Source organism: Grus americana, chromosome 4 (genome assembly GCF_028858705.1).
Source record: "Grus americana isolate bGruAme1 chromosome 4, bGruAme1.mat, whole genome shotgun sequence".
Taxonomy (NCBI): domain Eukaryota; kingdom Metazoa; phylum Chordata; class Aves; order Gruiformes; family Gruidae; genus Grus; species Grus americana.
Genome location: NC_072855.1, coordinates 42,876,665 through 42,902,703, shown reverse-complemented (window position 1 = coordinate 42,902,703; position 26,039 = coordinate 42,876,665). Strand labels below are relative to the sequence as shown.

At 34.8% G+C, this 26,039-nt stretch overlaps 1 protein-coding gene across 2 annotated transcripts in view; it reads right to left on the bottom strand.

Annotated features, from left to right (window-relative positions):
- SPOCK3 (SPARC (osteonectin), cwcv and kazal like domains proteoglycan 3) overlaps window positions 1-26,039 on the bottom strand; it is a 212,811-nt gene that overhangs the window by 52,566 nt on the left and 134,206 nt on the right. For both annotated transcript variants that reach the window (XM_054825448.1, XM_054825449.1), the window contains one exon: window positions 8,925-9,039. In XM_054825448.1, the coding sequence (XP_054681423.1) occupies window positions 8,925-9,039 (115 nt within the window). The remainder of the gene's footprint in view (window positions 1-8,924; window positions 9,040-26,039) is intronic.

Genomic DNA, 26,039 nt, shown 5'->3' with positions numbered 1-26,039 from the left:
AAGCCTGGGTTTGTGGTGTGCCCTGGCTAAGCCCCAGACTCGATGACAAGGGGACCAGGGGACTGTGGGCAGGCAGGTCAGATACACCTTCTCATTCCAAACACATTCTCTGTCATTCTACACCACATTAGATTGCTACTAATCACACTACATTAGATTACTACTAATTATGATGGAGAAGTCTCTTTTTAGAAAGTCTTAACATGGAGCTTGATTAATGAAAGAAGATACTGCTGACAATTTTACTTGCCTCAGTGTCATTCAAGCAAAAAAAAAAAAATACTGTGTTTAAGAATCTAAAAAAGATTCATGCAGAAAATTTACCTTAACACTGAAGGAATAAACAATAAAAGCTTCTGTTATTACACATAGTAATGAATATTAAATATGTATCTTTTACAAATACAATAATATTTATTGTACAAGTATTGTATCATATATACAAATACAAGTATTTTGATGCTAGCAAATTCCCTATCACGAAAATATGGAAATCATTTACAGATACAAATTAATTCTTGCTAAGATTATTAGTCTGCTATCTTAGAAAAACCCTAACATTTATATGATATAAAGATACTAAAGCAATAAAACGTACTTCCTATTAAAGATAAGTAAAAATAGTCTATAATTCACCTTATATACAACAGAGAGAAAAAAAAGATATTCTTAATGAAGTAGCCTTACTGAATTTCAAAGCATAAAAATCTACAACACATCAAATTGGATTCACTTTACCTTCAAAGAGCTTCTATTTATATACAATGTATACTTACAGCTCAACATTACTGTAAATACATAGAATGAACTAAACAAAGTGAAAACCAATATTTTTGCTTCCATGCTGGACAAATATAGGTCTAAGATGAACAGCTTTGAGATTTAAAAGCGAATACTATGCATTATAAAAAGCAATAAAAGCAAAACATTTACAGCTAAGTCAATACCCTCTAAAGAACTAAAATGGATATACAAGAGTGTCTTCAAAATCACAAAAGGTTTCAGAAACATCAGTAGAGTTCAGAAACATTAGTAAGAAAGCTTACCTATTGATAATGTCTTTTCCTCTAACAAGGAAACTGAGTCACGGCGTTAGAGCCTGTTCTATTTACATTTAAATCAATGGCAAAATTCACATTGATGCCATAGTAAAGGCAAGAGGAGAAATACTATCCCAGATCTGATTTTTGTGGTCAGCCCACAATGACATTAATCTCAAACAGTACATGCCAAAACAGACGAGACAAATTCCTGGTTTTGAGTGCTTCCACTGACAGCTGTGCACTTGTATTTCAGGGTTGATCTAAAGATTATTTTGAGAAAAATCAGCAAAATTTTCTAATGAAAATTAAGCAACTAGAGAGCATAGAGGTTTTCATTACTGTTGCATTCTATAGAATTGCAGTTGCAATTACATAACAAAATATTTTACTGAATCATAAATATATGGCTAAGAAAAACAGTCGACTAGAAAGCTGATAATTACTTAATGCCAATTTAACTCACATGTATGAAATGTTGCTACTGTCTACACTCCCAAACTACTGACACCACCTCCTTCCATGTACTGTGCATATTCTTCAAAGAAAGTTAACAAATGAGAGTAGTTTCTCCTTGATGAAAACCAGCATGCTTCTCTTTGTATTTCTTTTTATAGGCAAGTCACTTATTTTCTGTAACAAGCATGGCAGCATAAAATTAGATGCTATAATCAGATCTTTTGGGAAATATTTTAAAACATACTAACATATTTGTAAATAAACCCCAAACAGCACTACAACGTAACAGTCATTTTCTTTTGTAGGTTATTTTGGTCTTATGTGAGGTTTGAAAGTTAAATTTTATCCTTGATCACACAGCATGAACTTCATCTTATAGATGGGAATTTTACTCGTTGTCTCGTATGAATGGCTTCTCCTGGCCACCCCATAACTGATTGCTGATTGGTCTAGTATATGTTGTTTTGGATACAGATTTTATTCTATTGTGTCCTGGAGTTAATGTTGCAGAAGAGAAAAAAGGAATTACAAAATTGTATCATTACCTTTCAAGGACAGCTAGTACTAAGTAGAAATTAAGGAGTTAAATGTTATTTTTGGCCCTAAATCTCTTTATTTGTGAAGTCTGGAAATGATTCAGTGTTCTCTTTGAATGCAAACAAAACAAAAGCTCTTTTTTGGCATTTATACCTGCACTATAGGAAGAGTGGCTGAGGTTGTGTATTGAGAAGATGCTGCTACGCAAATAAGAGGATTTGGGAGAATGCTGTTTTGCTATTTGTTTAAAAAGAGTCCCCATATTTGTTCTTCAAGCACCAATGCACACAGAACGAAACGGAATCCACAGTGTCTTTAATCCTACCATTACTTATCCTCACCTCTTCATAGCAATTAACAATTCGGCAGTATTCAGTATAAAATAGGATGCAGCTGAAAGAGCAGCTATGTTCTGTGATTAAAGTCTTTCAGATATGCTAACTGAAAATACTTTTAGCATGCGATGTTGCCTTTTCACTTCCTTCTGGCAAAAGCTTAGAGTGAAAGAGAATGACTTTTATAGCAGCTTTTTATGTTACCTATATAGTCCTACTCAGATGATCAGATAAAGAGAAGCCCTCTTTTTCATTAATCTAAGTGGACCTGTTATTTTAGCAAAAATATCAAGTGAGCTCTTACTACCGGATTTATTAGAAATTAACTCAAAAATTGTTGGGAGCCAATTCTTCTATTTCAGTAGCTACTGAAAATGGATATTTAACATTTTACCTACAATGTTGTAACTTTTTCTATCTAAACTGCAGGACCTTCAACTGATTCTGAGCTTTTGGGTATGACATCATGTCCGAGCTGCATCTTGACTCTATGTCAGGGCAGAATCCCAACCTCATTTCCATGAAGAAGATATCCAAAGACATAATCCAGGGGGATACTGTAGCACACGTGAGCCAAATCTGTTTGGGAGACCGGGATCCTAGGCGTGTCACGGCACACATTTATCATAGTGTTAGTGTACCTCAACAGGGACATAAAACATAGGCACTCTGGTTTGGATTTAAGGATAATTAAACTTTCCCAATGTATGTACTCTAGAATAGAGCAAATTCAAGCCAACTGACAATGGATGCTTTTCTTGGATACCTTTGGAAGGTCTTTGACCACAGAGTTGTCAGCCATACAGTCATCTGCTGCCCTGGCATTCAAAACGTGTAGTGAGGATCTTCCTGTAAATGCAGAAATGCCACATATGTTTTCATGGAGTATATTCCTTTAGATTGACATACCCAGTGGCATTTTGTCATCTGCATTGCCAAATGTCTCATATTACAGTCCTGTGACAATGAAAAGAGACATACCCCAGGTATTTGGTCCAGGCAAGAAAAAACCCTCACCAAAACAGTCCAGCAACACCATCTTGCATCTTGAAGCTTTTAATTGTTATTAGTATCTTACTTTTTTATTTTATTTATTTAGTCAATAAACCTCTATATAACCTACGTAACAAGTAAAGCAGAAATGGAAGCAAATGCCTGCAATGATGCAGTGAGTGCGGTATCATTTAAGGGAGAGTGAATAATCTCCTTCTCAGTTTCTGAATGGATGTGAAACAATTTTATTTCAGAGACTGACATGTTCCTTCCCCTGCATCATTCTGCAGCTTTTGAGAGATGTTAAATGCTACAGCTGATCACAGAGAAGGCTGTTATCTGGGACTCCCTTTTTATTTTCTGGAAGATGGGGTATAAAACTCCTCAGTTTACCAACTTACTTTCCTAAGAAATACTTACCAATCTAATATCATTAATTTTCCATATCTCAACTAGTAATTTAAGTGCAATAAAAGCAAAAAAAGAAATTCAAGGAAATATTAAGACTGGAAACAAGGTAAATTTCATACAGAAAGAGATTATAGATAAATCCAAATCCTGGCTCATGACAGTCTTACCCTGACTCCTCAACCAGTATCCAATATAAGCCAGAACTGCTCTTTCAGTCAGCTAGAAAATTTAAGGTATTATACTGTAAAAAAATATACATATAAGCCTCATATATACTACATTAAATGACATATAAGAAATAAACACAGTTAAAATTGTATGTCCTTATTTCTAAGATGTAGACTGCCTTATTTCTCCATGTAGAAAACACAGACATGGGTCTTGACGTATCCCGTGAGAATTAAAGAACAGTACAAAATGACTGTCACTTGTCCATCTTTTTCTTCTAGTAAAACTCTAATTTTTGGTTATGAAAAACTGTTGCCATGCATTCCTCCTTCTGAATTAACAAAACCTCTTAATAAAATTGGCCTTTTAGACCCTGCAAAAACCTTGTAATAAAATTGGCCTTTTAGACCCTGCAAGACTAAGAAGCATGTGTACTTTGCAAACTAAAGGAAATAAATTTTTAACACTTGCCAGGCCTGAACATGAAAACACACAAACAAGTGAAGACGCTTCATCCATTTAATGCAAAAATAAATTGCTTGGTAATTATGTTATATATTGATATTCCCTCTTTTTCTTATCTTCCTTCTAACTAACTATAGCTTGAGTTACACACATCAAAAAGTCAAATTCTGACTTTATTTGGTGAGGCATGTACTCAAGTGTTCACACCTAGTAAGCTTTTAATCAAAAACTTACAGGTTTATAGGTTTCTCTCTAGTAGATCCCAAAGGATATTCAGGATTATTTTTCCACCTTTATATAATAAGCTACTTATTAAACTTTTGTAGAAATTAACAGAAGACTACAGTTAGTAGGAGAGGTTAATACGGTCTACGACTATAGAACGGGTCAGACACATTTTCAGAGTAACTTCATTATAATTAGAACCACCAAAGTCACTGAACAAAGTAGAACTGTCACCGAAGTAGAAAGGTTTGTGTAACTTTTACAAGAGCTTTTTTTTTTTTTTTGCCTTTTTCATTCATGCTGAGAGAGAGAAGAAAACCAGAACTTTCCACTATACATCTAGAGGTTTTTGTTAAAAACATATTGCTAAGCATATCATTATTCATTAAAGGTTTTCATCACGACTTTTGAATTACATCACATATAATGCAAGGAATGAAGCAACATCTCCTGAATGAAGACCATTTCAATATATACTCAAAAAATGTAAAATGTAATGGGTTTCAAGTCATTAATTATGCCATGTTCAGTAAATGGCCTGTAAACACTTATTTGAGAATAAGATTATATTGCTATAGAGATACATTTTATATTTTGTTAAGAATTGAAAATAACAAAAGCAACACTAAAACTAAAAAGCAGAACAATGCTTCTGGGATTATGCCAAGGTATCACTAAGTTTGTTAGGCAATTGCAATGGCCATTAATGATGCTGATTAACATCAAAACAAGCTCATGCACCTGAGAAAAGTATTTTGAATATATTAACCTGCAAAATAAAACATTGTTGCAAATCAGAAAGTTCAGTTGTGACTACAGTTCATTAACTTTTTGTTCTTGCTGTTTTCCACTCATTAACTATTAGGATTACAAAATGAAAGATTTCTTTTTTCTAACAGGATAGTAAAATTCCTGTACCAAAGCCTTGGAATCAAATAAGAACTTGAAAGAACTCTCCCACAACCCCACTCTTTCAATCAGATTTTAAAACTTAAATTTTTATTTTCTTTGAGGAATGTTGGCAATATGTACTTATGTTACACAAATTTGTGCATCTGAGTGTCTATTCACAGGCTTCAAATCGAAACAGTACAAATCAAACATGAATCAGTATTGGATTAGAAAATTGGAAATTAAACTGAAACAAAATTTACTGTTACTTAAATATTGACTGGGAAACGACACAGTTCAAAAAAGATTAGGTTAAAATTAGCAAAAAGTGCCAAATGACAGAAGAGCACTCAATAAAACTATTTTTGTTCTAAAATCCACACTTCTTTAAGGAAACAAATTACATTAAGTAAAATGCAAATCTGTTAATGAGACAAGAACACATTCTGATAGAAAAGTCTTATCTCCTTCAACTCCTCTATTAAGTCACCTAATTTTTCCTGAAGAAATTTTGCTGTTAATATTTGGCTGAAAGGAAACATGATTTAAATAAAGTCAAAATAGCGAACTGCCAAGAACTTTGTAATACACGTTAAATTACTGAAAGAGTAGAATTAGGTTAGTGAATGGTACATTACTAAATAAATGTAACAAAATTTCAAATAAATGTGCTATTGCAGTACGTGAAAAAATAGTTTAAAATGTGAACACTAACCTGTAGCAGGTAAGTCTGTGTGTGTGTCTGTGAACATCTAAAATTGAACTTCTGAACCCTCAAGCATAAGGCTGCTACTTGCTAGCTGCAATCAGTATGGGCTAGTGTAAATTTTGATAAAACAGAAGTGGCATTTCCCAAATCTTCCATCCAATAAGGAGACATGAGACAGAACTAACAATTAGGAAGCTGATCACGCATTGTGCCTCTGCACACAGCATATTTAGATTGGGAAAATGGGGACGGGGATGGTGTTGGGGGTATGTGGTAGAGACCAAAAGGATGGGTCCTGGAAGAAGAATGACTTCCCAGAAAGAAGAAGGGGCCCCTCAAAGAAGACAGTGAAGATCCTGGCTGGTGGAAAGACGGTGAAAGTGAGGAGTAGATCCTGGAGATCAGAGAGATGCATTGAGACAAATTCCGGGGGAGTCCCAGGGACCACAGCCACACCTGAGACAGGTAACTGCATGCAGCTGCACAGCAGAAACCAACATGCTTTTCTACCTGAATCTGTCAATCTGAAAAAATGAAAACTTGTCTTAGATAGGGGATGTATTTTAGGAAATCCTCACTTAAGTCATCCCTGAAACTGGAGCACTAGTCTCAATTTGCATCTTTGGCTTTGTCAAATTTCTAAGCAACTGACCTGTGCATATACAGCTTAGAACACTTAATGGAGTTCAATTTAGAGAAAATAACTGTATTCTTACAACAAAAGTTCTTATAACGAAGTCATAACAAATTTTGTATTGTTTCAAAACTTCTGGCTAAAATTTCAGTAATGATACTCAGCTCACTTTTGTATTTCTGATGTCTCCTGGCCTTTGGCCTTGTAAAGAAATTATATTTAAATTTCAATGTTGCAGGTAAAATGTAGCAGCTGTAAAAGCCCTGTATTTTGTTTGCTCTGACAATCTGTTAGGACAGGACTAGTGTTAATTCCCATACTCATACAGGATCTTTTTCCTTTCTCTTTTACATAACTAAGCACAAGTAATCTTGATCCCTTGGCAGTATTAAATCTTCAAGAAGTATTCACTCCTAGGAGTTCATTCCTAATTAAAAACATTTTCATTTTGTTGAAGCCAATAAAATTTAATCTATAGATTGTTTTCAATGTTTAAGTACAGGCGTAGCAGAAATAGAATGTGCTTGAAAGAACACACACAAAGATAAAAATAACTGCATCAGGTCAAATTGCTTCCAGCAGAGAAAATGCTAATTTTATTTTGGTAAAAACTGAGGTCAATGATACCATAGTCAAAAACTAACACTGGGGAATGGTTAGCCTACTACTCCGAGAGATGCTTCTCGGCTGATTATCTTAATTTCACTTCCTGCCCACTGTTAAGCAAACGTCCCCGCACCTATGCTGGAGATGTAGAAATTTTTGCTAGTGAAAACTGCAACTGCATTAATGCCATGTCTTATCAAAGACGTATGTCTTCTCAAAGGGGCTACATTGACCATCTAAGGCTGGGCCTTCCAGTGTTATTCATTCGGGCTGGCAACTACCTAAAGTAGTATTTCAGAGAAGATTTTTAATTGACTTGTATGCCTGCCAACAGCTCAATGTTTGCAGTAGTCACCTCTATTCATTGCTAAAAAAGCATTCATTCATTTTTTTAAATTAGGAAAAAAAAAAGTTGCGGCAATAGCTACAGTTTATCATGGAAATGGTACAATTCTCTTGCACTGTAAATGTGGAATAGTGCATCAAAGCACAGTGAAATACCAACATTAACATAATCCAGGAATGTAATGCTGGTTTCTTTTATCTTTATAAGGTTGCTACAGGGAGGGAAAAAAAAAAAAATCTTCGAAAACTAACTCTGGTGTATTTCCAATGAGGATACAGGATATTTGTGCATAAAGTTTTAGCTTACTCATCAAAAGTGTGACTATACAGAAAGAAAAAAAAAAACAACCATCTAACAGAGCTCAATCTAAAGAAGTAAAAAAAGATGTGGACCCCCAGTCACGCTGTTCTTAGCAAATTCAGGTCCATGGTGGCCTAAAACCTCATGCTATGATGGCTCTCTATTCAGGAGCACCAACAACGGTATCCTGTTTTCGTTTAACAACCACCTTCCAAAGACATTTGGGAGTCACCAAAATACAAATACGCTTAGCCACAATTGCACCAATGGCTAAGAATCAGTGCAAAGCAACTGCATTTTCCAGCAGCCTAACCTCACGCATGGTCCAAAAGGAAGCTGATTTATTGCTATCAAACACTTTTCCAACAAAGAACTCACTTTTCTATGACAGCCCTTACTAATAGTTCCATAATTTAAGTGCAACTGCTCGCTCCTATGAGCAGTAACAAGGACTTTTAAGTTTCCTTTTTTTCTATCACACTTAATTTTCTTGAATATTCAACTAAAAACACTGAAGAGGAAGGAATTATTTTTTGTCTTAAGTACAGCCATAAGCATCTCAAGGAGTATTAAAGAGTTAAAAAAGAACAACAACTCATACTACAATAGCTGCATTTGAAAAATACAGTGGTATTTTACTGTAGGCACAATTTCAAAACCCACAGCAAAGAAAACAACCTTGAATAAAATAAAGCTGGTTTTATTCAAGAATAATTAGTGTTTGTGATCACTGTACTCTGAGCAAAATCTTATTTCCTTCTAGAAATGAGCTGTTAAAAATACCATACAAATTACCATCACTCACCTCTCCTATCATTTCTGTCTGCATTTGTGGATTTGTCAGAAGGGCAAGGGCAACGTCCTTCGCATTTCACTGAGATTTGTTTTCCTGAGACACAGGCTTGATAGTCTAATTTGCACTGTAAGGAAAGAGAATGACTATCATTAATATAAACATCTTTTATAATAAAAATTATAGCTCTAAGTATTTTGAAGCAATCTTTCATGATGTGCTTAAATCTTTGCAGACATAGATGCTAGAAAAATTTTCTGCAGTCTATGCTAACTTTGTACTAAGAATTAGATTAGATAAAGGTACAAAGTTTTTGTTCCCTAACCTGGTTACAGTTTCAGGCTCAATTCAAGCATGAATGCACTTGTGGTGTTAGACTGATTTGAATACGCATACTAAATGGAATTAAACCTCATTGGTTTTATTTGTATTATATGAGCAAATAAACAAGGCAACAATATTCATTATTGATAGGAGGCGATTAACAGGAATTATTATACAATTTATCACTCAATTTCTACCTTTAAGATGACAGTATCCTAGTAAAAAGCAGTACTAAATAAAATGGAAAGCTGTGCCTGATGCAACTCTGCACAGTGACAGTCTTTTCTCATATAGAAACAGATTCATTTGTGTGGTTCTGATCCGTATACTTATAACTCCAATTAAGAAACCATACAAAAATGAACTAAACCTAGCCAGAAAATGGAATTGTTGTTTCAAGCATATAAAAATAACATAGTTAAAGACCACATACATAGAAAATAACATCACGGTAAATACTGTCATTCTTACTGAAAAGCTGCACTTGAAGAAAAGTTCTTGACATACAGATCTTTCTGCAGGATGTTTTTCCAATGTAATATCAGGAAAACCACAAACCAAAACAAAGGAAAAAAGAAGTTAAGTATCTACAAAGAGCTTTTTCAGAAAAGAAAAGGAGGAAAATGGTTATGGAGAACACTTCACCCTTGAGCAAAGGATGGAAGACGTCTCATTAGTCAGGTAAGGGACATACAACCTAGAAGTAGAGGAGTCAGAAAAACAGTTGAAGTAACAAAAATATGGTTTTCTATACATTACAACACTTCAGAAGAACAATCTCACCAGAATTTGTGCCTTATATTCCCTGACTCATTTTCTGTTTGGGTATTTAACTTCCGTTCAATGCAATTCCATTATACAGTTATCAGGATAACCCTAAAGTTATCAGCAAACCCTAAAGTTGACGATTCTCCCTCTCTCTCTCTCTCTCTCCCCTAAAAATGAGTAAGGGGTTGGAGCACTGTAACTATGTAAGAATAAAAGAGCCTCCTGAATGACTGCACTTAAGGTTTCCACTAGTATGCAGATATAAGCACTGCGAATTTACAGAACTTTATCAAACTTTCATGCAGTTGGACTTCTAACACTGTCATGCAGTTCTCTACCTAGCACAAGCTGAACTGCATCACTGTATTGAAGTAATACATTTTTTGCACCACTGCCAATATAAAAAAGAAGACATATTAGAAGAGAGAGAAAAGAATACCTCAAATTTTTGTGTATTTACATAAAATCATCATTATAGTTCAGTTCTGAATGTGCTCCCTTTTGCCAAAAACGCATGGTTAAAGGACAATGAGGCTAAAAGAATCTTTTAATTCTAACAAAAAAGAACAGATCTGCTGCAATTGAAAGTTATACGAATAGCACTAGCATCTCATAAAGATCCAGAAAATTGAAGCAAAGTAAACAACTTTGCTTATGTGGACTATGAAGCAACTGACTACCTGTTGTATCCCTGCCCAATTATCCTGGCCATACAGGAGATTGCTTGCATTAGCCATGATGCCTGCCAGACCTCTTTCCAGACAGTGCATGACCTAATTCATATTTTAATACTCAAAACAATCTTCAGAGTTAGTAGAGTGGATCATAGCCCAAATTTAGTATGTGTTTCTGTTGAAAAAAAGATATATCTTTCCTTTTTTAAGATCTGAGAATTCTTATTTTTCAATCTTAGTCACTTAAGGAGTCCAGCCTACGGAAACCTGTGCTTTAGGCTTTGATTACTCCGGTTGGTGACTGAACTTAATGAGACAACCATTTAAAACTAGACATATAAACCTGTTTCAGGTTTATTCTCAGCTTTTACTGAGAATCAGAATATGAAGAGTGCAAAACAAAGGAATACTTTTTTTTTTAAAAGATTTCTTTAATCCTTTCCTTGAAAGATTATTTTTTTTACAGATTCCAATGTTTCCATTTCGCTTCACTGGAACGTTGCTGAAGAAACTAGTAAATACTTCAAAGCTGCTCCAGCTAACATAATAGGAATGAGTTGTGAGTTTAGTCCTTTTGAATTATTTTTCTTTGAAGTTGTCTACTCAGTTCTATTTGCAAACAACATTGCCCTTTTAAATGTTAAGAAAAACTTAATGCTCGATACCTGCCACAAGCATTGATACCTGAGGTAGTGAGTGCAAGATCAGCACATAACACTTCCAAAGCAGTACTCCCATTCACAGGTATACTAGAATTTTACACTCACCAAACTCATTTTATGGAGAGGCAGGCAGCAGAGTTAGATTCCTCGCCTCCAGAAACAAAGCAAAATCATGGTGCTTGCATTAGCCAGAAATGAATCAATAGGCTGTTCTGACAGTCTCATAGCAGCAGCTAATGACACCAGAAATGTAACTCTGGTTCAAACCTCTTGTCCTTGTTCCCCAAAGAAACAAAGCGCTGGGACGTAAAGGTGGGTCAGACTTCCCTCAATGTTGGTCTCAAACTGGTAGAAGAGCAAGAAACAAAAACTCCACAGAAAGAGAAATCTGTGGCATATAGAATATGAGGACACAATGAGAAGTAGTGGTACAAAGGAGAGATAGTGTTGGGAACAGTGATGAAGTAATTTGTTTTGTGGAAAAAATATCTGAATAGTTTAAATAGCTGAAAAATACATGAACTATTATGCTATGTATAGCAATAAAATAATTCCAATTTATTTGGCTTTATTGCTGACTTTTCTATATGGGGAAAATATGTCATGCCATTTTCAAGAAACTCATCTATTAGATTTCACAATGTTCTTATTTATATTAGATTTATAAACCATTCACTACTTTCATCACAATCTCTTATATGCATGAAAAAAATATCATTCTACTTCTGAGTATATCTAGCTTTTTATCTTCTGATCTTGATTCCCCTTTCCTTTTAGCAGATCAGTTTTCTACACTGGAGTTCCACCACGTCTCATTTGTATGTTTGATTCTAAGGATGCTTCAACTGTTTGAATTTTCACACATTTTGTTTCAAGACAGAAGAATAGGTATTTCTGACTTCAGAGCAATATGCTGCACAGTGGTTAAAAAAAATCATTTCAATACAGACAAAGAATATGTACGATGTCAGGGTCTCTTGACAATATATTTCAGGATGAAAAATTCCTCATTTCTGTACTGTCAAGTTTCCCATAGAAAAATGCAGTCTGTTTACTCATATTCTGCCTGTTTGAAAACATGTTCAGTCTTAAATGGTCTCAACATTCTTCAACATTTGCCCAAAGTAGTTTAGTGAACAAGAGACACGCAATTAAAATCTGTGGTAAGAACATGAAAGAATGTATGTCATCTTTAGACACGACTCATGCAGCTTCACTGTTATTAGAATAGTTATATTTCTGGAACAACTACTACAGTGTATGTTATTTTGATATACATGACCTCTGCTCTGAGAACTACTGTTATAGAGTTGGAAAGATTAAATGACAGTAATATATTTCATTAAGCTCTACCACTTTCCATTCCAAAGTAGTTACCTGTCAAAGGCTGTCAAATGGATCTCTGTATATTGTACATATAAAGAACCTAGTTTTGCTCCAAAATCGGAAAAAACCCGCCTACTTTTCCATGGAAAAATAATTTAAAAATTAAAATACAAGGGAAAAAAAACCTTTTTTTTTTTTTTTTTGGTGCATTTGATTGGCAGGAATACAGGGACAGGATACACTTTATTCATTACATTAAGTTCCAAACTATCCCAATTTCCCTTGTATTTGTAAATGAAGTTCCAGCTAAATATCATATATTTTCATATATATATATGTTTACCTTTAGAAAATCCTCAAGTCATCCTCCTGACCTATTTTTTTTAAGCGTGAAGGACAGTATGCATGTCATGAAATATGAGGAGGACACTAATAAAACCTGTGACTTGGGAAAACTTTTGGATGACTTCAAATACACTGGAAAACTCTACAGAAAGGAGTAATATGTCAGCACAACTGTCACACATACAGAGGTAAAATCTCTATGTTGAGCGAAAAAGAATATTCAGAGAATATTTATACAGTCTAGAAGTTCTCAAATCAGTTGAATTTGATATTTACATCCTTGAACACTTGAAGAAGTGGTTGAACAAACTTACAGCCATTGAAAAATCGTGAAGGACATAAGAGGTACTATTAGACTGGAAATGAATGAAAGATGAAGCAAATAAGGAAGGAAAAGATGATGCAAGAAATTATAGAAAAAACAGCTTTTAAGTTTGATTTCTGGGCACCTAGAAGAAAAAAGAAGATGGACCATGCTATAGGGTTTTATCAGGCAAATCATAATATATCTAGTTTCATTCTACGGAAGAACTTCTAGAAAACAGAGATGTATCTGATTGTAAGTACCTTGATCTTACCAAGGCTTGTCACACTGTTTTACATTGCAGTCTTGTAAGTCCTACTGGGAAGTATGCTATTTGTGTGCTCATGTTGTAAGATGAGTACAAAACTAGTTGAAAGCGAGAGAGTGGCAATCAACAGCTCACTGTTAAAATGGAAGGCTGCACTGAGTAGACTTTTGCAAAGGTAAGCACAATCCTAGAACTATTTCTGTCTTTTCATTAATGGCTAGGAAGATGAAATAAAAGATATCCTATTAAACATGGAAGAGGCTGGAATAGCTTTAGAAGACTGGAATACAATAAAAATACTCATATTATTGAAATAGGCTAAAAACATAATGTAATTCAATATAGAAAACTGCTATGTTCTACTCTTATGGAGACATAATAATCATGTTTAAAATACAAGCTATAGAACAACTGGCTAGACATCTATTCCAAAGGAAAAATAAAAAATAAAAATCTAGTGATCATTATCAACAATTGAATGTTTTTTAAAAACACTGCCATACCAGGATGTATAAACAGTACTGCAACCTACAAAACATGTAAAATAGTTCCACACAGCTTTGGCAATGCTTAACAAAGAGCACCCTGTCCAGCTTTGTGACAAGGTTTCAAACGAGACAGGAACTAAGTGGAGATAAAGAGTAACAGGAATGCTCAGAGGCCTAGAAAGTAGAGTCGCTGAGAAAGAGGCTCAAGGAATGGCGATGTTCAGTCTTGAGAAAAGAGGATTCACATAACAACAAAGTAGGTAAAAAGTATTTGAAAGTATTACAAAAAATAATTGGCTTAAATTGCTGCAGCAAAGTTTCAGATTAGACACTAGGAAGACTTTCTAATAATAAGGGTAGTGAAGTATTAAAATAAAGTGTTGGAGAAGTTTATTGAATCTTAATCATTGTCTTTACAACTAGGATCAGATAAGTCTGTCAGGAATGACACCTGTGTAGTTTATCATACTTTAAGAAAATGGGTGGACCAGATGGCATCCAGCTCATTCAATGAGAAAGTATAGGACAGACCTGCTCTGGGAATGAACCAGTGTTGAGAGACTATTGCTTGCATAAATCTTGTTCATTTGCTGGAGAAATTGAAAGATGTGTAATGAATGAACTAGGGAGACTGCGTGGAAGAAAATGAAAATAACACTTATGCTGGTCCACAGATCTTGGATAATGTATTTCAGCAAAATTCTCTTTGGTACTGAGTGTATTTGTGCTTTCCTAAGCTCTTGAAAACCTGAGATCTGATTTGGGAACACGTAGGTAAACTAAAACAATAATGAATTGAATGTATAAATACTTTGCAGTGTGAAACATGAAAAAAAACAATCCTTTAATTGGACATCCAAATCTCACGAATAATTTTTTTTGCTTCCATCTTTCTGCAGAACCATCTTCTATCTGTAAAACAACACTCCTGCATCACACAGAGGATCTGTGTGTGAGACAGTGCAAATTAGTTACTATTTGCAGACTTATCAAAATCTACAGGGAATAAAGACATTAAAGCAGATGAGGAATTTACCTGTGTGGCTACTGTATATTAAAAGACATAAGACTGTCCTGAACAGTGCAGAGAAAACAAATTACTGATTAGATACAAGAGAGTTATGTCCACTCTGTGTGTTAGACTTTTTAGACAACCAATATAATTAATACTTATGCAACTGTAAAAAATGTTTCATCTTTGAAAGGTAACTGTCACTTTTAATTGTACCTTATCTGAATGATGAGAGCTCTGTAGAGGTCCATGATTTTTTTGTGCATTTAAAATTAAACATGGCATGCTATCTAACTCTAAGAAAAAACACACTGATGAATAATTAAATTCAGATTCACCTGTTAATTACTAGTTCATATGCAACAAGTACTTAATTTTAATATATACATCCATATAGAGAAAAGTTAATTTTTTTTTTCTTATTGTTACCAACTGTGGTCATGGATAATGATTCTGACACCAACCTGTAAGAGAGAAGAGAGTAAGAGGCCCTACTTCTGACTCCTCAACTCTTCCACATCCTTGTTCACTCAGGTCTCATCAAACCGTCCAGCATACAGAAGAGGAGAATAAGTGATCTAGTGCAGGTGAAACTGGGGATATCAGTAGGCATTGAAGAATTCCAAAATCTTACCACCATAGTCTACAAGTTGTACACCACAGCCTTCTGCACTGCTACCTACCAACTGAACGTTCATAGGTAAAGCAGACAAACCTAGCTGTTACAGTACAAACAAACAGAATGGCTGAGAAGAGAAGTTAGAATATCCTCTCAAATTTACATGTTCCTACCCCAAATGCTCACGGTTCTTCCTTCCCTGTGTACCTGCTAGATGATCAACGATGGGTGGTTAGGAGATTTTTGTATGATGCAATCAACAGGATCTCTGAGAAAAGAGCTCTTTGGTAGAGTACCACAAAGATAGGTGCTGAAGACGAGAATGAACTGTTAAATATTTCTTCCAGCATCACCATGTGTCTTATTGGTAGAAATCTCTCCTGTAGAACTCCACATTCATGCATCAATACAGATCTCTCTTTTCTCCCCATTTTTAGAACCTGGTATCTCTGACAGTTGAACAGATAATCTCCAACTACCAGCATTCAGTACTGTGTGCTTTCAGCTGAATTTCATGCTATTTTGCTTACCCACATTCCCCATTTTCTCACTTTATCCCCATTTCACAAAACTTACACACATTCCCCTGCTGAAAAATTTTGCTTTTCCTGTATTTTGTGCAATTGCCATGTGACATTATGGCCTCAGATCTGAGTCTCCTAAAGTAAAATATTTAAGAAACTACAATATGCTTTAACTGAGTTCGTGATTCCTATCTCCAGTCATGGGGATGGGGTGGGTGAAGTGAGTACTGATCAGGTTAAGTTCCAGGTCCAGTTCAACACAGAGCATTACTTGATACGGAACATAGAAAAGAGATAAAGGACTGCTTGATGCAAGGGGCTGATTCCAGGCGATGGCTGGTATTGGTCACTTTGGGTTGGCTTAAAATGGAGGTGAAAATATGGCCAGAGTTCGTGACGTTAATGTGGTAAACCTAATTTTGAAATTATTATGCCATTTTGTAATTCTTGACAAAAGCAGCACAAGCACTTGCAATATAGAATTTAAAACTAAAACCAGCTAGGCATAAAGCCAAGACACCACATTATCAACTAATTCAAGCTTTAGAAATAAAAAATAAAAATAATGTGCAAGGGTCATCCAGATCTATAGACACCTTTTTGTCCTGTCAGTAACCTGTTAATCATGTGTATTACTTACCTAAACACTAGGAGTTTGGGTAAAAAGCTTTTCAGCAAACAAGTAGTACTATTTAAAATAATAATAAAAAAAAAATTTAAAATATGCAACTAGCATTTTGACCAGAGTACAAAAGAAAACGTGCCTATTGAACCAAGACCCTGAGCAAAGAAAATCTTCTGTGTTTCAAAGAGAACTGATGATACATTGTTTATAAAGCTATGAACTAGAGAAAGCAATTTACATGACAAAATGAAAATCTGTATGCTGTTTTCTTCCTGTTCATCTCTATAGCTCTTGCCTGTTTTCTTCAGCAGTATGCAGTGCAATGGCATAAAAAGAAAAGCCTGAAATCAGGTCAACTAGCTATTCAATCTTTTTTGGACACCCTAGAAAACATAATAAGTCACAGAAACATGCAGATAGATGCCTACTGGGTTTATTTAAATTAGGCACCTACCTGTCTCTGCCTTCATATTTAGAGACTTTTAGAGACATATGCTGCTTAGGAGCTTCTGAAAATCCTTCTAAGGACCTATCTGTTTTTAAAATCAGCCATCTGAATTTTTAGGCACGTACTCAGTTTGGTAAATGTGTATCTCGCCATCTTAGTCTATACGTTATGCAAATCGGTAAACTAGTATTTTATATCATCAAATGAGAACATAAAAAGCTTGCTTAATGCTAAATGACAAAACCCTGGGATATGCCTACTTGAAACATACTATTTCCAGTAAATTAAGAAGTATTAATACTAACGCTTCTAGTCATTTTTGTGTAAAATAACTTATTACCTCATATCCAAATTAATATTTCAATATTCCTTGAAGACAATAAATTCTGTAGAAAACAAGATATTTCAAATATGAAAAAATGTAAAAAAATATTTAGAGTGTTTAAAAAAAACTGATTAACAAAAGGGGTAAAAATATATTACTCTTACCTATATTATTCCTTCTGATCGTGGCTTGTTCCAAAATTAGAAACACTGATGCAGTTTGAAAATACACTAACAGCTTTTTGTAAGCATGCTTCATATAATTTCTCTTTGTGACATATACACCTGTACGCTTAAGTCTGTAAATTCTAGCTCTTATTCAGAGCTCTTGCCTGTACAGTCCAAAATTCAGCACTTCATCAGGCTCCTTGTTTCAAACTTCATCATTTTTAGCAGACCCAAGGTTCAGATGCACAGAATGTCACTCAATGCTATATGTGCATGATTCTTGGCGTACCCCATTGCTGGCATTCAGAGTTTTGTAATTTGGAGAAAATTTCTTGAGAGACAGAAAAAGGAATATTGCTCAGGCAAAACTAACTTTAAGTCCCCACTTCAAATTTGAAAATTAATATTCAAAGAAACATTTAACACGTGAGCAAAAACATCTAATTCTTCTAAACCATCATCTTAAAAACAGTTGACTATTTTGGTTCAAAATCAGCCAAGAAAGATCTTCACTGATTTTCAGTTGACACGCACATTTCTGAGTAATGGCAATGGTAAAATAAAAGTAATGGCAAAGCTATAAAGCTTTAATAAGACACAAATGGCTTGTAAAAGCATGGAATTTTTTGTTAGAAGAATCTGCTTATTGCTTATTAACATGCATTATCACTATATTTTTAATGTGATATGGCTTCCTAAGCCATGCTGGCTGATTGCATTACTAATTAAACAAGTTCAATTTATCTAATTATATCTAAGTTGAAATATTTATAAAGTTATGTGTGAGCTAAAATAGCATCTAAAGGGCGTGCTCATTAGTCTTCAATTACAGGGAAAATAACGAAAGTAATAAAAGTAATGTGCATGGACCTAGCTAGTCCATGCTAGGTTATCCTGTCCAAGTTTCTAGGCCATTTAAACTATACTATGTCAACTGGGGCAAAAAAGAGAAAGCAAAAAAAGAAATTCTGTATAGTTACTTACATTTAGGCAAAATCTTCACCAGTGTACTACAGAATCACTGTTTGGATCAGAAGTTAGACACACCTAGGCATTCGCAGTTTTCTTACCATCCCAGTGCCTCTACAGCTCTCTACTCTGTTTTTTTGCCCACCTAAAATTAATGCTAAAATTCATTTGAATGCAAAGTACTAGATTTTATTTATTAAACAGTCCAGAATAGAAGGCTACATGTGCTATCAGTGAAGGAAATGTTTATGAAATTCCATGTTCATAATGGTTTTCACCCTGTCAGGAAAGAAATATGCTGTTGTGTGAGTGGGAGTCAATATTTCAAAGCATGGCTGTTTTTTCCCTTGATTACATGTATTGCTTCTTGAACTGGAAGAGATCTATGTTGTGTAGAGACACACAGAACTGTACCTAAATCTTTCTACTTTTGGCTGTTAGTACTTGATTTCTAAACTATATAAAAGATTTCCCTGTTCTGTGTCAAACACCTATGGACTAAAATCAGGACAACACAAAGCCAAGTCTTCATATGTCATGTTCTGAATGAAGAGCTAGAGTGGTAAATTCTGCTATACAAACTCTTATTCTTCTCTTCCAGTAAGTCCATGGAGGCCTATGATGTTCCATTTTTTTTCTGAAATCTTTGCTATGATGCAGAGGATCTACCTTCAGTACTCGAATTTTCCACATCCTGGTCTCTGTTCTCATCAATCTCCCAGATCTGTTCTTTCAGGACTTAAGTTATTTTACTTTCATACTTTTTTGTCATTTATTCAAGATCTCATGCAGAGTACATCTATTTGTTAAGAAATACTTGGTTTCATTTTGATCTCAAGATTAATGTAGAAAAATAAGCAAGCAAAGCAAGCAGAGCAAGCAGCAGTGTTGTAAAGGTCTATTATTATATGTTTCTTGTAAATTTAGCAGAAAGCAGACACCTTAAAAGTCACTGGACATGTAAATAAACAGGTTGGACAGTTCTTCTCTTTGCTAGAAATGACTGAAGTTGGGATAGATCACAACCACACCCCTGAAGAAAACTGATGAGGGCAGAAAGAAGGCAGGTTTCCTGAAGGACTCCATACTCTCAGGAGAGCCTTAAGGATTTTGTTTGAGAGCTGGATAAAACATTTTGAACATTTCTAAATATCAACTATTCATTTCTTCAGGGTTTCTTCTTCTTTGTGTGGTTTGTTTGGGTTTTTTTTCTCTCCAAGAGGGAGGGTGGCAGGTGTATATTAATGCTTCAAAGGCTCCTGAAGCAACAGGAACTTCACAGCAACATCCAGTGTCATGAAATTCACACAACCCAGAAACTTCTGGATGTGTGTTTCCATATGTGGCTTTAGGTATTTTAAAGTGACATGATTTTGGAAGGGAAGTGAATGTGGTTAGCAGGCAGCCCACTAGAAAATCTGAATCCCAGACAGTCTTCTGTGGTTCCATTGAAGAACTGTATTGTTTTACAGCCATAGCCATAAACTTAATATGCCTGAGCTGTGATAACATGTATTTGTTTAGTATCACAATGTTGAATGCTACATGTGTCTTATTAAAGCCATTAAATAAGATTAGTATGCATATAACAGAAGACTACACAAACATCATCCCCCTTTCAATAATAATAATTTTAAAATTCTAAACTACGGATGTATTCTAAGCAGAGAATCTTAAGTATACAAAAACATAGCATACTGGCATTACAGCATCAGAAATACTTAAAACTTGAAGGAATATTCAAACATCCTGATATGCTTGAATTTGTTTTCAGTGCACTATCTACATAGTAATATTTCATTGTTAGCTTTTCAAAATTACAAATAAAAAAATGATTGAAACTTGGAAGTTGATTCTTTAATGTTACAGATATTCTACCTCATTGATATCTTTAAAGGCGCACTGGAATTCAGAGAAAATGACAGAGAAAAAAGATAGCAAGCATTTAAGTTAGAGTTTTGGGTTTGTGGCTTTTTTTTGGTTTTTTTGGTTTTTTGTTTGTTTGTTTGGGTTTTTTTAAAGGTACCACTGTGTAGCTATGTATTTTATCCTACAGGATAGATTTAGGAAAATGATCCCTTTTAAGGGCGTAAACTTACTAAATTCCATGGCACACAGGTGATAGGGAGAAAGAGAGAAACTGCTTTCTGAAAAAGAAGTATAATCACCCCATTCATACATCCATAGCAAAATAAGAAATGTTTTTGTTGTTACATTTTCTTCCATTCCCTCATTTATTTGGAGTGCCGCCTTGTGTACATGGACAATTTAGGTGGCCATGGCTCTCCCCTGCCCCTGGGACATGGGAAGGAATGTTCCAAGGAGAACAGAACGACATGCCCGGGGCAGGATGTAAAGCTGTCAGACACACGGGAACAGAAATACACCCTGTACCACTAACATACATTTTATGTACCACATACATTTTCCATATCATTTCCTACACTAGCACACTATGGGGGTCTTCTTTCAGAGAGTTATTACTGTAGTATTTGAATGTTTTCACTGGGCTGAGACCTGAGCCAGTTTTATTATTTGCCATTTGCCACTTTCAATCTCCTCCTTTAACCCCAATTCTTATCACAGGTTGTCTGCTACTAACTCAAAATTTGTTCCCTAGCTTGACATCAGCTTGTTTCATGCCCACTGTCTTTAACCACTCTCTTCCTTTATAAAAAGGTTCTTTTTCATTTGTTTCAAAAAAAATGCCCAAACAAAAGCCTCCCAAGATCATAAAAATCCTCTTATCCCACCTACCTACCTCCTCAATTACTACCCCCTTCATCCTCCACTCCACTGAAACCATGCTCACAAATGAGCTTCTGCTTGGTAAATCTGAGACAATCTTCTCTTTTGATCCCCTTCTTACAACCAGCACTGCTCATAACTATCTTCTCCAATGTTTTCTCAGGTGCTACGCAAACTTAAGACCTTTCTATTGGTTTCTTTTCAGAACTGTTTTCTGCTCCCCACAAGCATAACTATGGCACTGGCAGCTCCTGCATTCAGCCCCTATGCATTTCTACCTGCATATGATGTGGACACATTCTCCTGGAAAATAATTCTTGTGCCAAAATGATTGATCATTTTAGCTGTAATTCTAGTTACGACATTTTGAATACTATTTTCAAAAGATTTTCTTCTGATTAAAGCTACCATTCAGAGAAAGACTGTTCTTTAATCTTCAGATAAGTGTGGATGTCTCTAATGCAACCTAACAATTTTAAGAAATCTGAATCTTTAACGATCTTCTCCACTTTAAGCAATTTGATTTTTCTTGTTTTACTGGCTGTCCTGTTTGACAGTTAACATACAAATTTAGGTTTTCATTAATAGTTCCTGAATCTGAATTCTTTCTATATTCATTATTTTGTATCAGTTTACTACTGCTGTGATATGAGAGTTATTTAATAAACACTGACACTTGTGTCACTTTCTCCCATTTGTCCTACTATTTTATTGGTTTGTCCTTCCAGCCTAGATAGTTTCTATTCTAGAGAAAACTTAATACTGTTTTACAAAACAATGTAAAGGCATTACACAGATGAAGGCTTACGAATATATTTTCCAGTCCATAAAGTAGCATTTTTTTTAATTGAAACATTAAAGTTTATGTAGATTTTAATGTAAATCAAATATATAATTTTATATCAAACACACACAATATTCTGGAAATGAAAAAAGGGAACCAAATTCAATTCTTGCTAATCTATGTCATCCTAGTCTAAGAAATACTGAGCTGCTCAGGATTTCAAAATACTGAAGGTTCTATAAAGTAATTTGTCATCTAAGCTACCATCTTCATTCTCTACAGCTTTAGCAGGTATTTATTTTGAATGCAGTTGATAAAAAGAGATCAGTTATATATAATTTGGAAATTTTAGTACATCAGCCTAATCGGAAAACTGGATTGAGTGAGTCACCCTTCTGACATTTCTCTGCCTTTTTTGGAATACCATGTCCTATCAATTCAAAGGTTCCAGACAAAATTTCAGGTATTAGTGGCAAAACTCACTGATGGCAGAAGCTGGAAAACCAGACAATCTCATTTCCTGATTTTTTATTGTTAGCCTTTTTTAAGCATTTAAACAATAAACAAGGAGTTTCCAGTATTTCTGTTAATACCAGTTTATCCTGATAGACTCCATGGATGAATCAAGTAAGATACATTTTATCTCACTGATTATTGATTAGTCTCATTCAAGAAAGGTTTGTTACGTTGGGGTTTTTGTTTGTTGGGTTTTTTTTGATTTTTTGTTTGTTGGGGGGGGGGGGGGCGGAAGAAGGGCTTGTCACGGTTTATTGGTTTGTTGTGGGTTTGGTGTTTTTTTTTTCCATTTGCCAATGTACCTCAGCCACAAGTCCTTCATTTTAACAGTCCAACTTAGATTTGTCTGTCAAAAGGCTTTAAAGTTATCCACTTCAACAGGGTGATTTTCACTGGGTCTTGCTTGGGAACTGGATAAAGACATGAATCTTAATTTTGAGAGGCCATTTTTGACAAAACCTATTTTTATTAGAGAAAATTGGACGTATCCTACTTTCTAGTGATGGCAGAGCACCTGGAAGAAGCTGCTTCTTCCAGCTGCAAAAATACAGACCAGCATGCTGTCAAATAACATATTTCAAAGAGATTACATTATTTTATTACTAATGATGGCAGGCAATGATTTAACCTTATTATTTTTGGCTACATTTCAACTGACAGGTCAATCTAAAGCAGATTGCTTAGTAACAACGCAGATAAAAAAATGAAAGGCATAGTGGATTAGCCCAATTTAAAATGTAAGACTGACATATATTGAATCAGTTTTGTGAAAATTACTTTCATTTACTATTACAAAATAGATACCTACTTTGTAATAGTAAATCTATCTCCAGCAATCTTTTCTGAAAGTAACTGTCAACAGCTCAGCCATGGTACCTGAAAACCCATAATAAGCTAATAAATAAAACAATTTAATTTTTATAAGACAATGTTTAAAATAACATCAAAGATTAAAAATGTTGATACTTATTTTTTATGCTTCCTCAAAACAAGCTGTCTTATACAAAACATATTGCTAAGAGACACAGATTATTAAGCAACAGTCTTTAAAACATCTGAAATTAAGAAAAGCAGGCTTGATTTTAAAAAGAAAAAAATGAAATATGGGATACCCTGAGAATAAAAATCTAGGAATTTAGGTTCATCTAAAATTATAAATGAAATTTGGATAGAGTAAGCAACCAGTACCAAACTCCCCTCTCCACACACAGTGCAATTTTATCCACTGGGTCTCTTTCACCCTCTAATGACAAAGCAATCATAATTTGGGAGACTGAAGTATTTGAATATTAAAAAAATCTAAGTTCACATACCTATCTATCTGTAAAGTATATTAAGAATTCATATCCTCTTTTCTGACTGTTTGCTTTTCTATACCTTTCCATCTTAGTCTGAGAAGCTAGTTTAGACCCATTATTTTTGCAAACATTATTTTTATTGCTCTTTATACCTATAGGGATGTCATCAATCACTTGAAGTTTTCATAGGTAGGAGAAAAAAATATTTCATTGAAAATTCACTGTCAATATAAAACCAACTTGAGCAAACTGTTGCTAACAATAAAACTCATATAGGACTTACTGCCAAGATGATTCTGGAATAAAATCATGGGGCAACAGGCATATTCCAAAGATTAATTTATTTCTGTGGTGTTTTCCTTTCAAAATACCCAAAGCATTGCTCATTGATCTTATTTAAGGTTAGATTTTTGTTATAGTGGGGCTACTTTTCAACCACGCTAACCCTAAGAGAGAAAACTTCAGCCTATTACACCAAAAAACAGAGCTGTAATTAAAATATGTGAAAACCAGTCAAAAAGACAATTCTTGTGACGTATGACTATTTTTTGTTTCCTTGTGGCTATTTTTCAAAAGACCAAGTTATAATATAGTGAAATATGGGAGAATTGTTCCTGAACATCATCATCTCATCCACAGTTACGCCAGCTGTACAGTACGTGTGCTGGACAGCAGTGAGGTGCATCCCAGGGTAAAATAATGGCAGGAGGTGGGTTGCCGCCACAAAACACCCCCTGTCTGAGCTGCTGCAGTCCATGCCCTTTCTATTTTCCTGTTAATCCCAGGAAAGATAAAGCTAGAAACAGGCTGCAAAAGCTGTCCTGGCAGCAGTGATCACATTTTTCCTAGAGAATGGATGGAGTGCCAAATATATAGGGGTACCACGGCCCGATGCTACAGCACTGCTTGAGAATTCCTAGAGTTAAAATGAATAATGCACTTTCAAGTGCCAAAGTTTAGAGAAATGCAGAAGGTTAAACTAATGAAGTGTAAAATACATGCAGTATTCTTTAAAGGCTATTAACTAAAAATGGTTTGTAACACCACCCTAGTAAGGAAACGGCAGGATCTCTTTATACTGAATTTCTTCTCACGTAACAATTAATGTTCATTTTCATTACTCAACATTTCAGCACATGATATTTTTATTTCAACATTCTTGTAATGCTAATAATGAATATCTTACACCTGCTACTTTTCCTTCACAGTGACTGCATGTAACTAATTGTGGGCTGAGAACACAGTAAACCTAACCTGGCCTGCTAAAATGAATGGGAAACAAAACATCCTTACCTGATTCTGGATAAGCTCAATTTAGAAGTTAACCTTTCTTTCTACATTGTCTACTCATTATATCATGTTGGGTCCCGTCGTCCGTCCCCCCCCCCCCCCCAAAGCAAAAAACATGTATGAAATATCTATAGTTACATAATTTAACGCAGACATTTCATGGGCTTGGCCTGAAAAGGGAGGGCATACTCCCAAAGCAGTGTCCATCCCATAACTGTGAGCTGCCAGGCTGTGTTCTACAATACTATTACTATTTACTGACTTATTTTCAGAAAACGTATTATACAATTTGCCACAGTCATTGACGAATGCTTTCTAAATGCAAGAAAATTGCTATATAAACTCCTACTAGAGCTTGATGACACATTAAAACTAAACTTTGCCTGGAGTAAAGAAACACAAATATTTGTCTTTATGTCAATTTGTAAAACAACTGCTCTTGAAATAACCTTGCAAAGACCTCTATTTTGATGGAACTGCACCATGGAATATGAAATCATAACATCATTGAAAATAAATAAAAATAAATATTTATAGGCTAATACAGACCTTCTGTGGTCATTAACATGGGGTTTTTTAGCATTTTGCTGTCATAAACATAGATTTGAAATTTACCATTTCAAAGTAGTGGAAGACAAAAGGA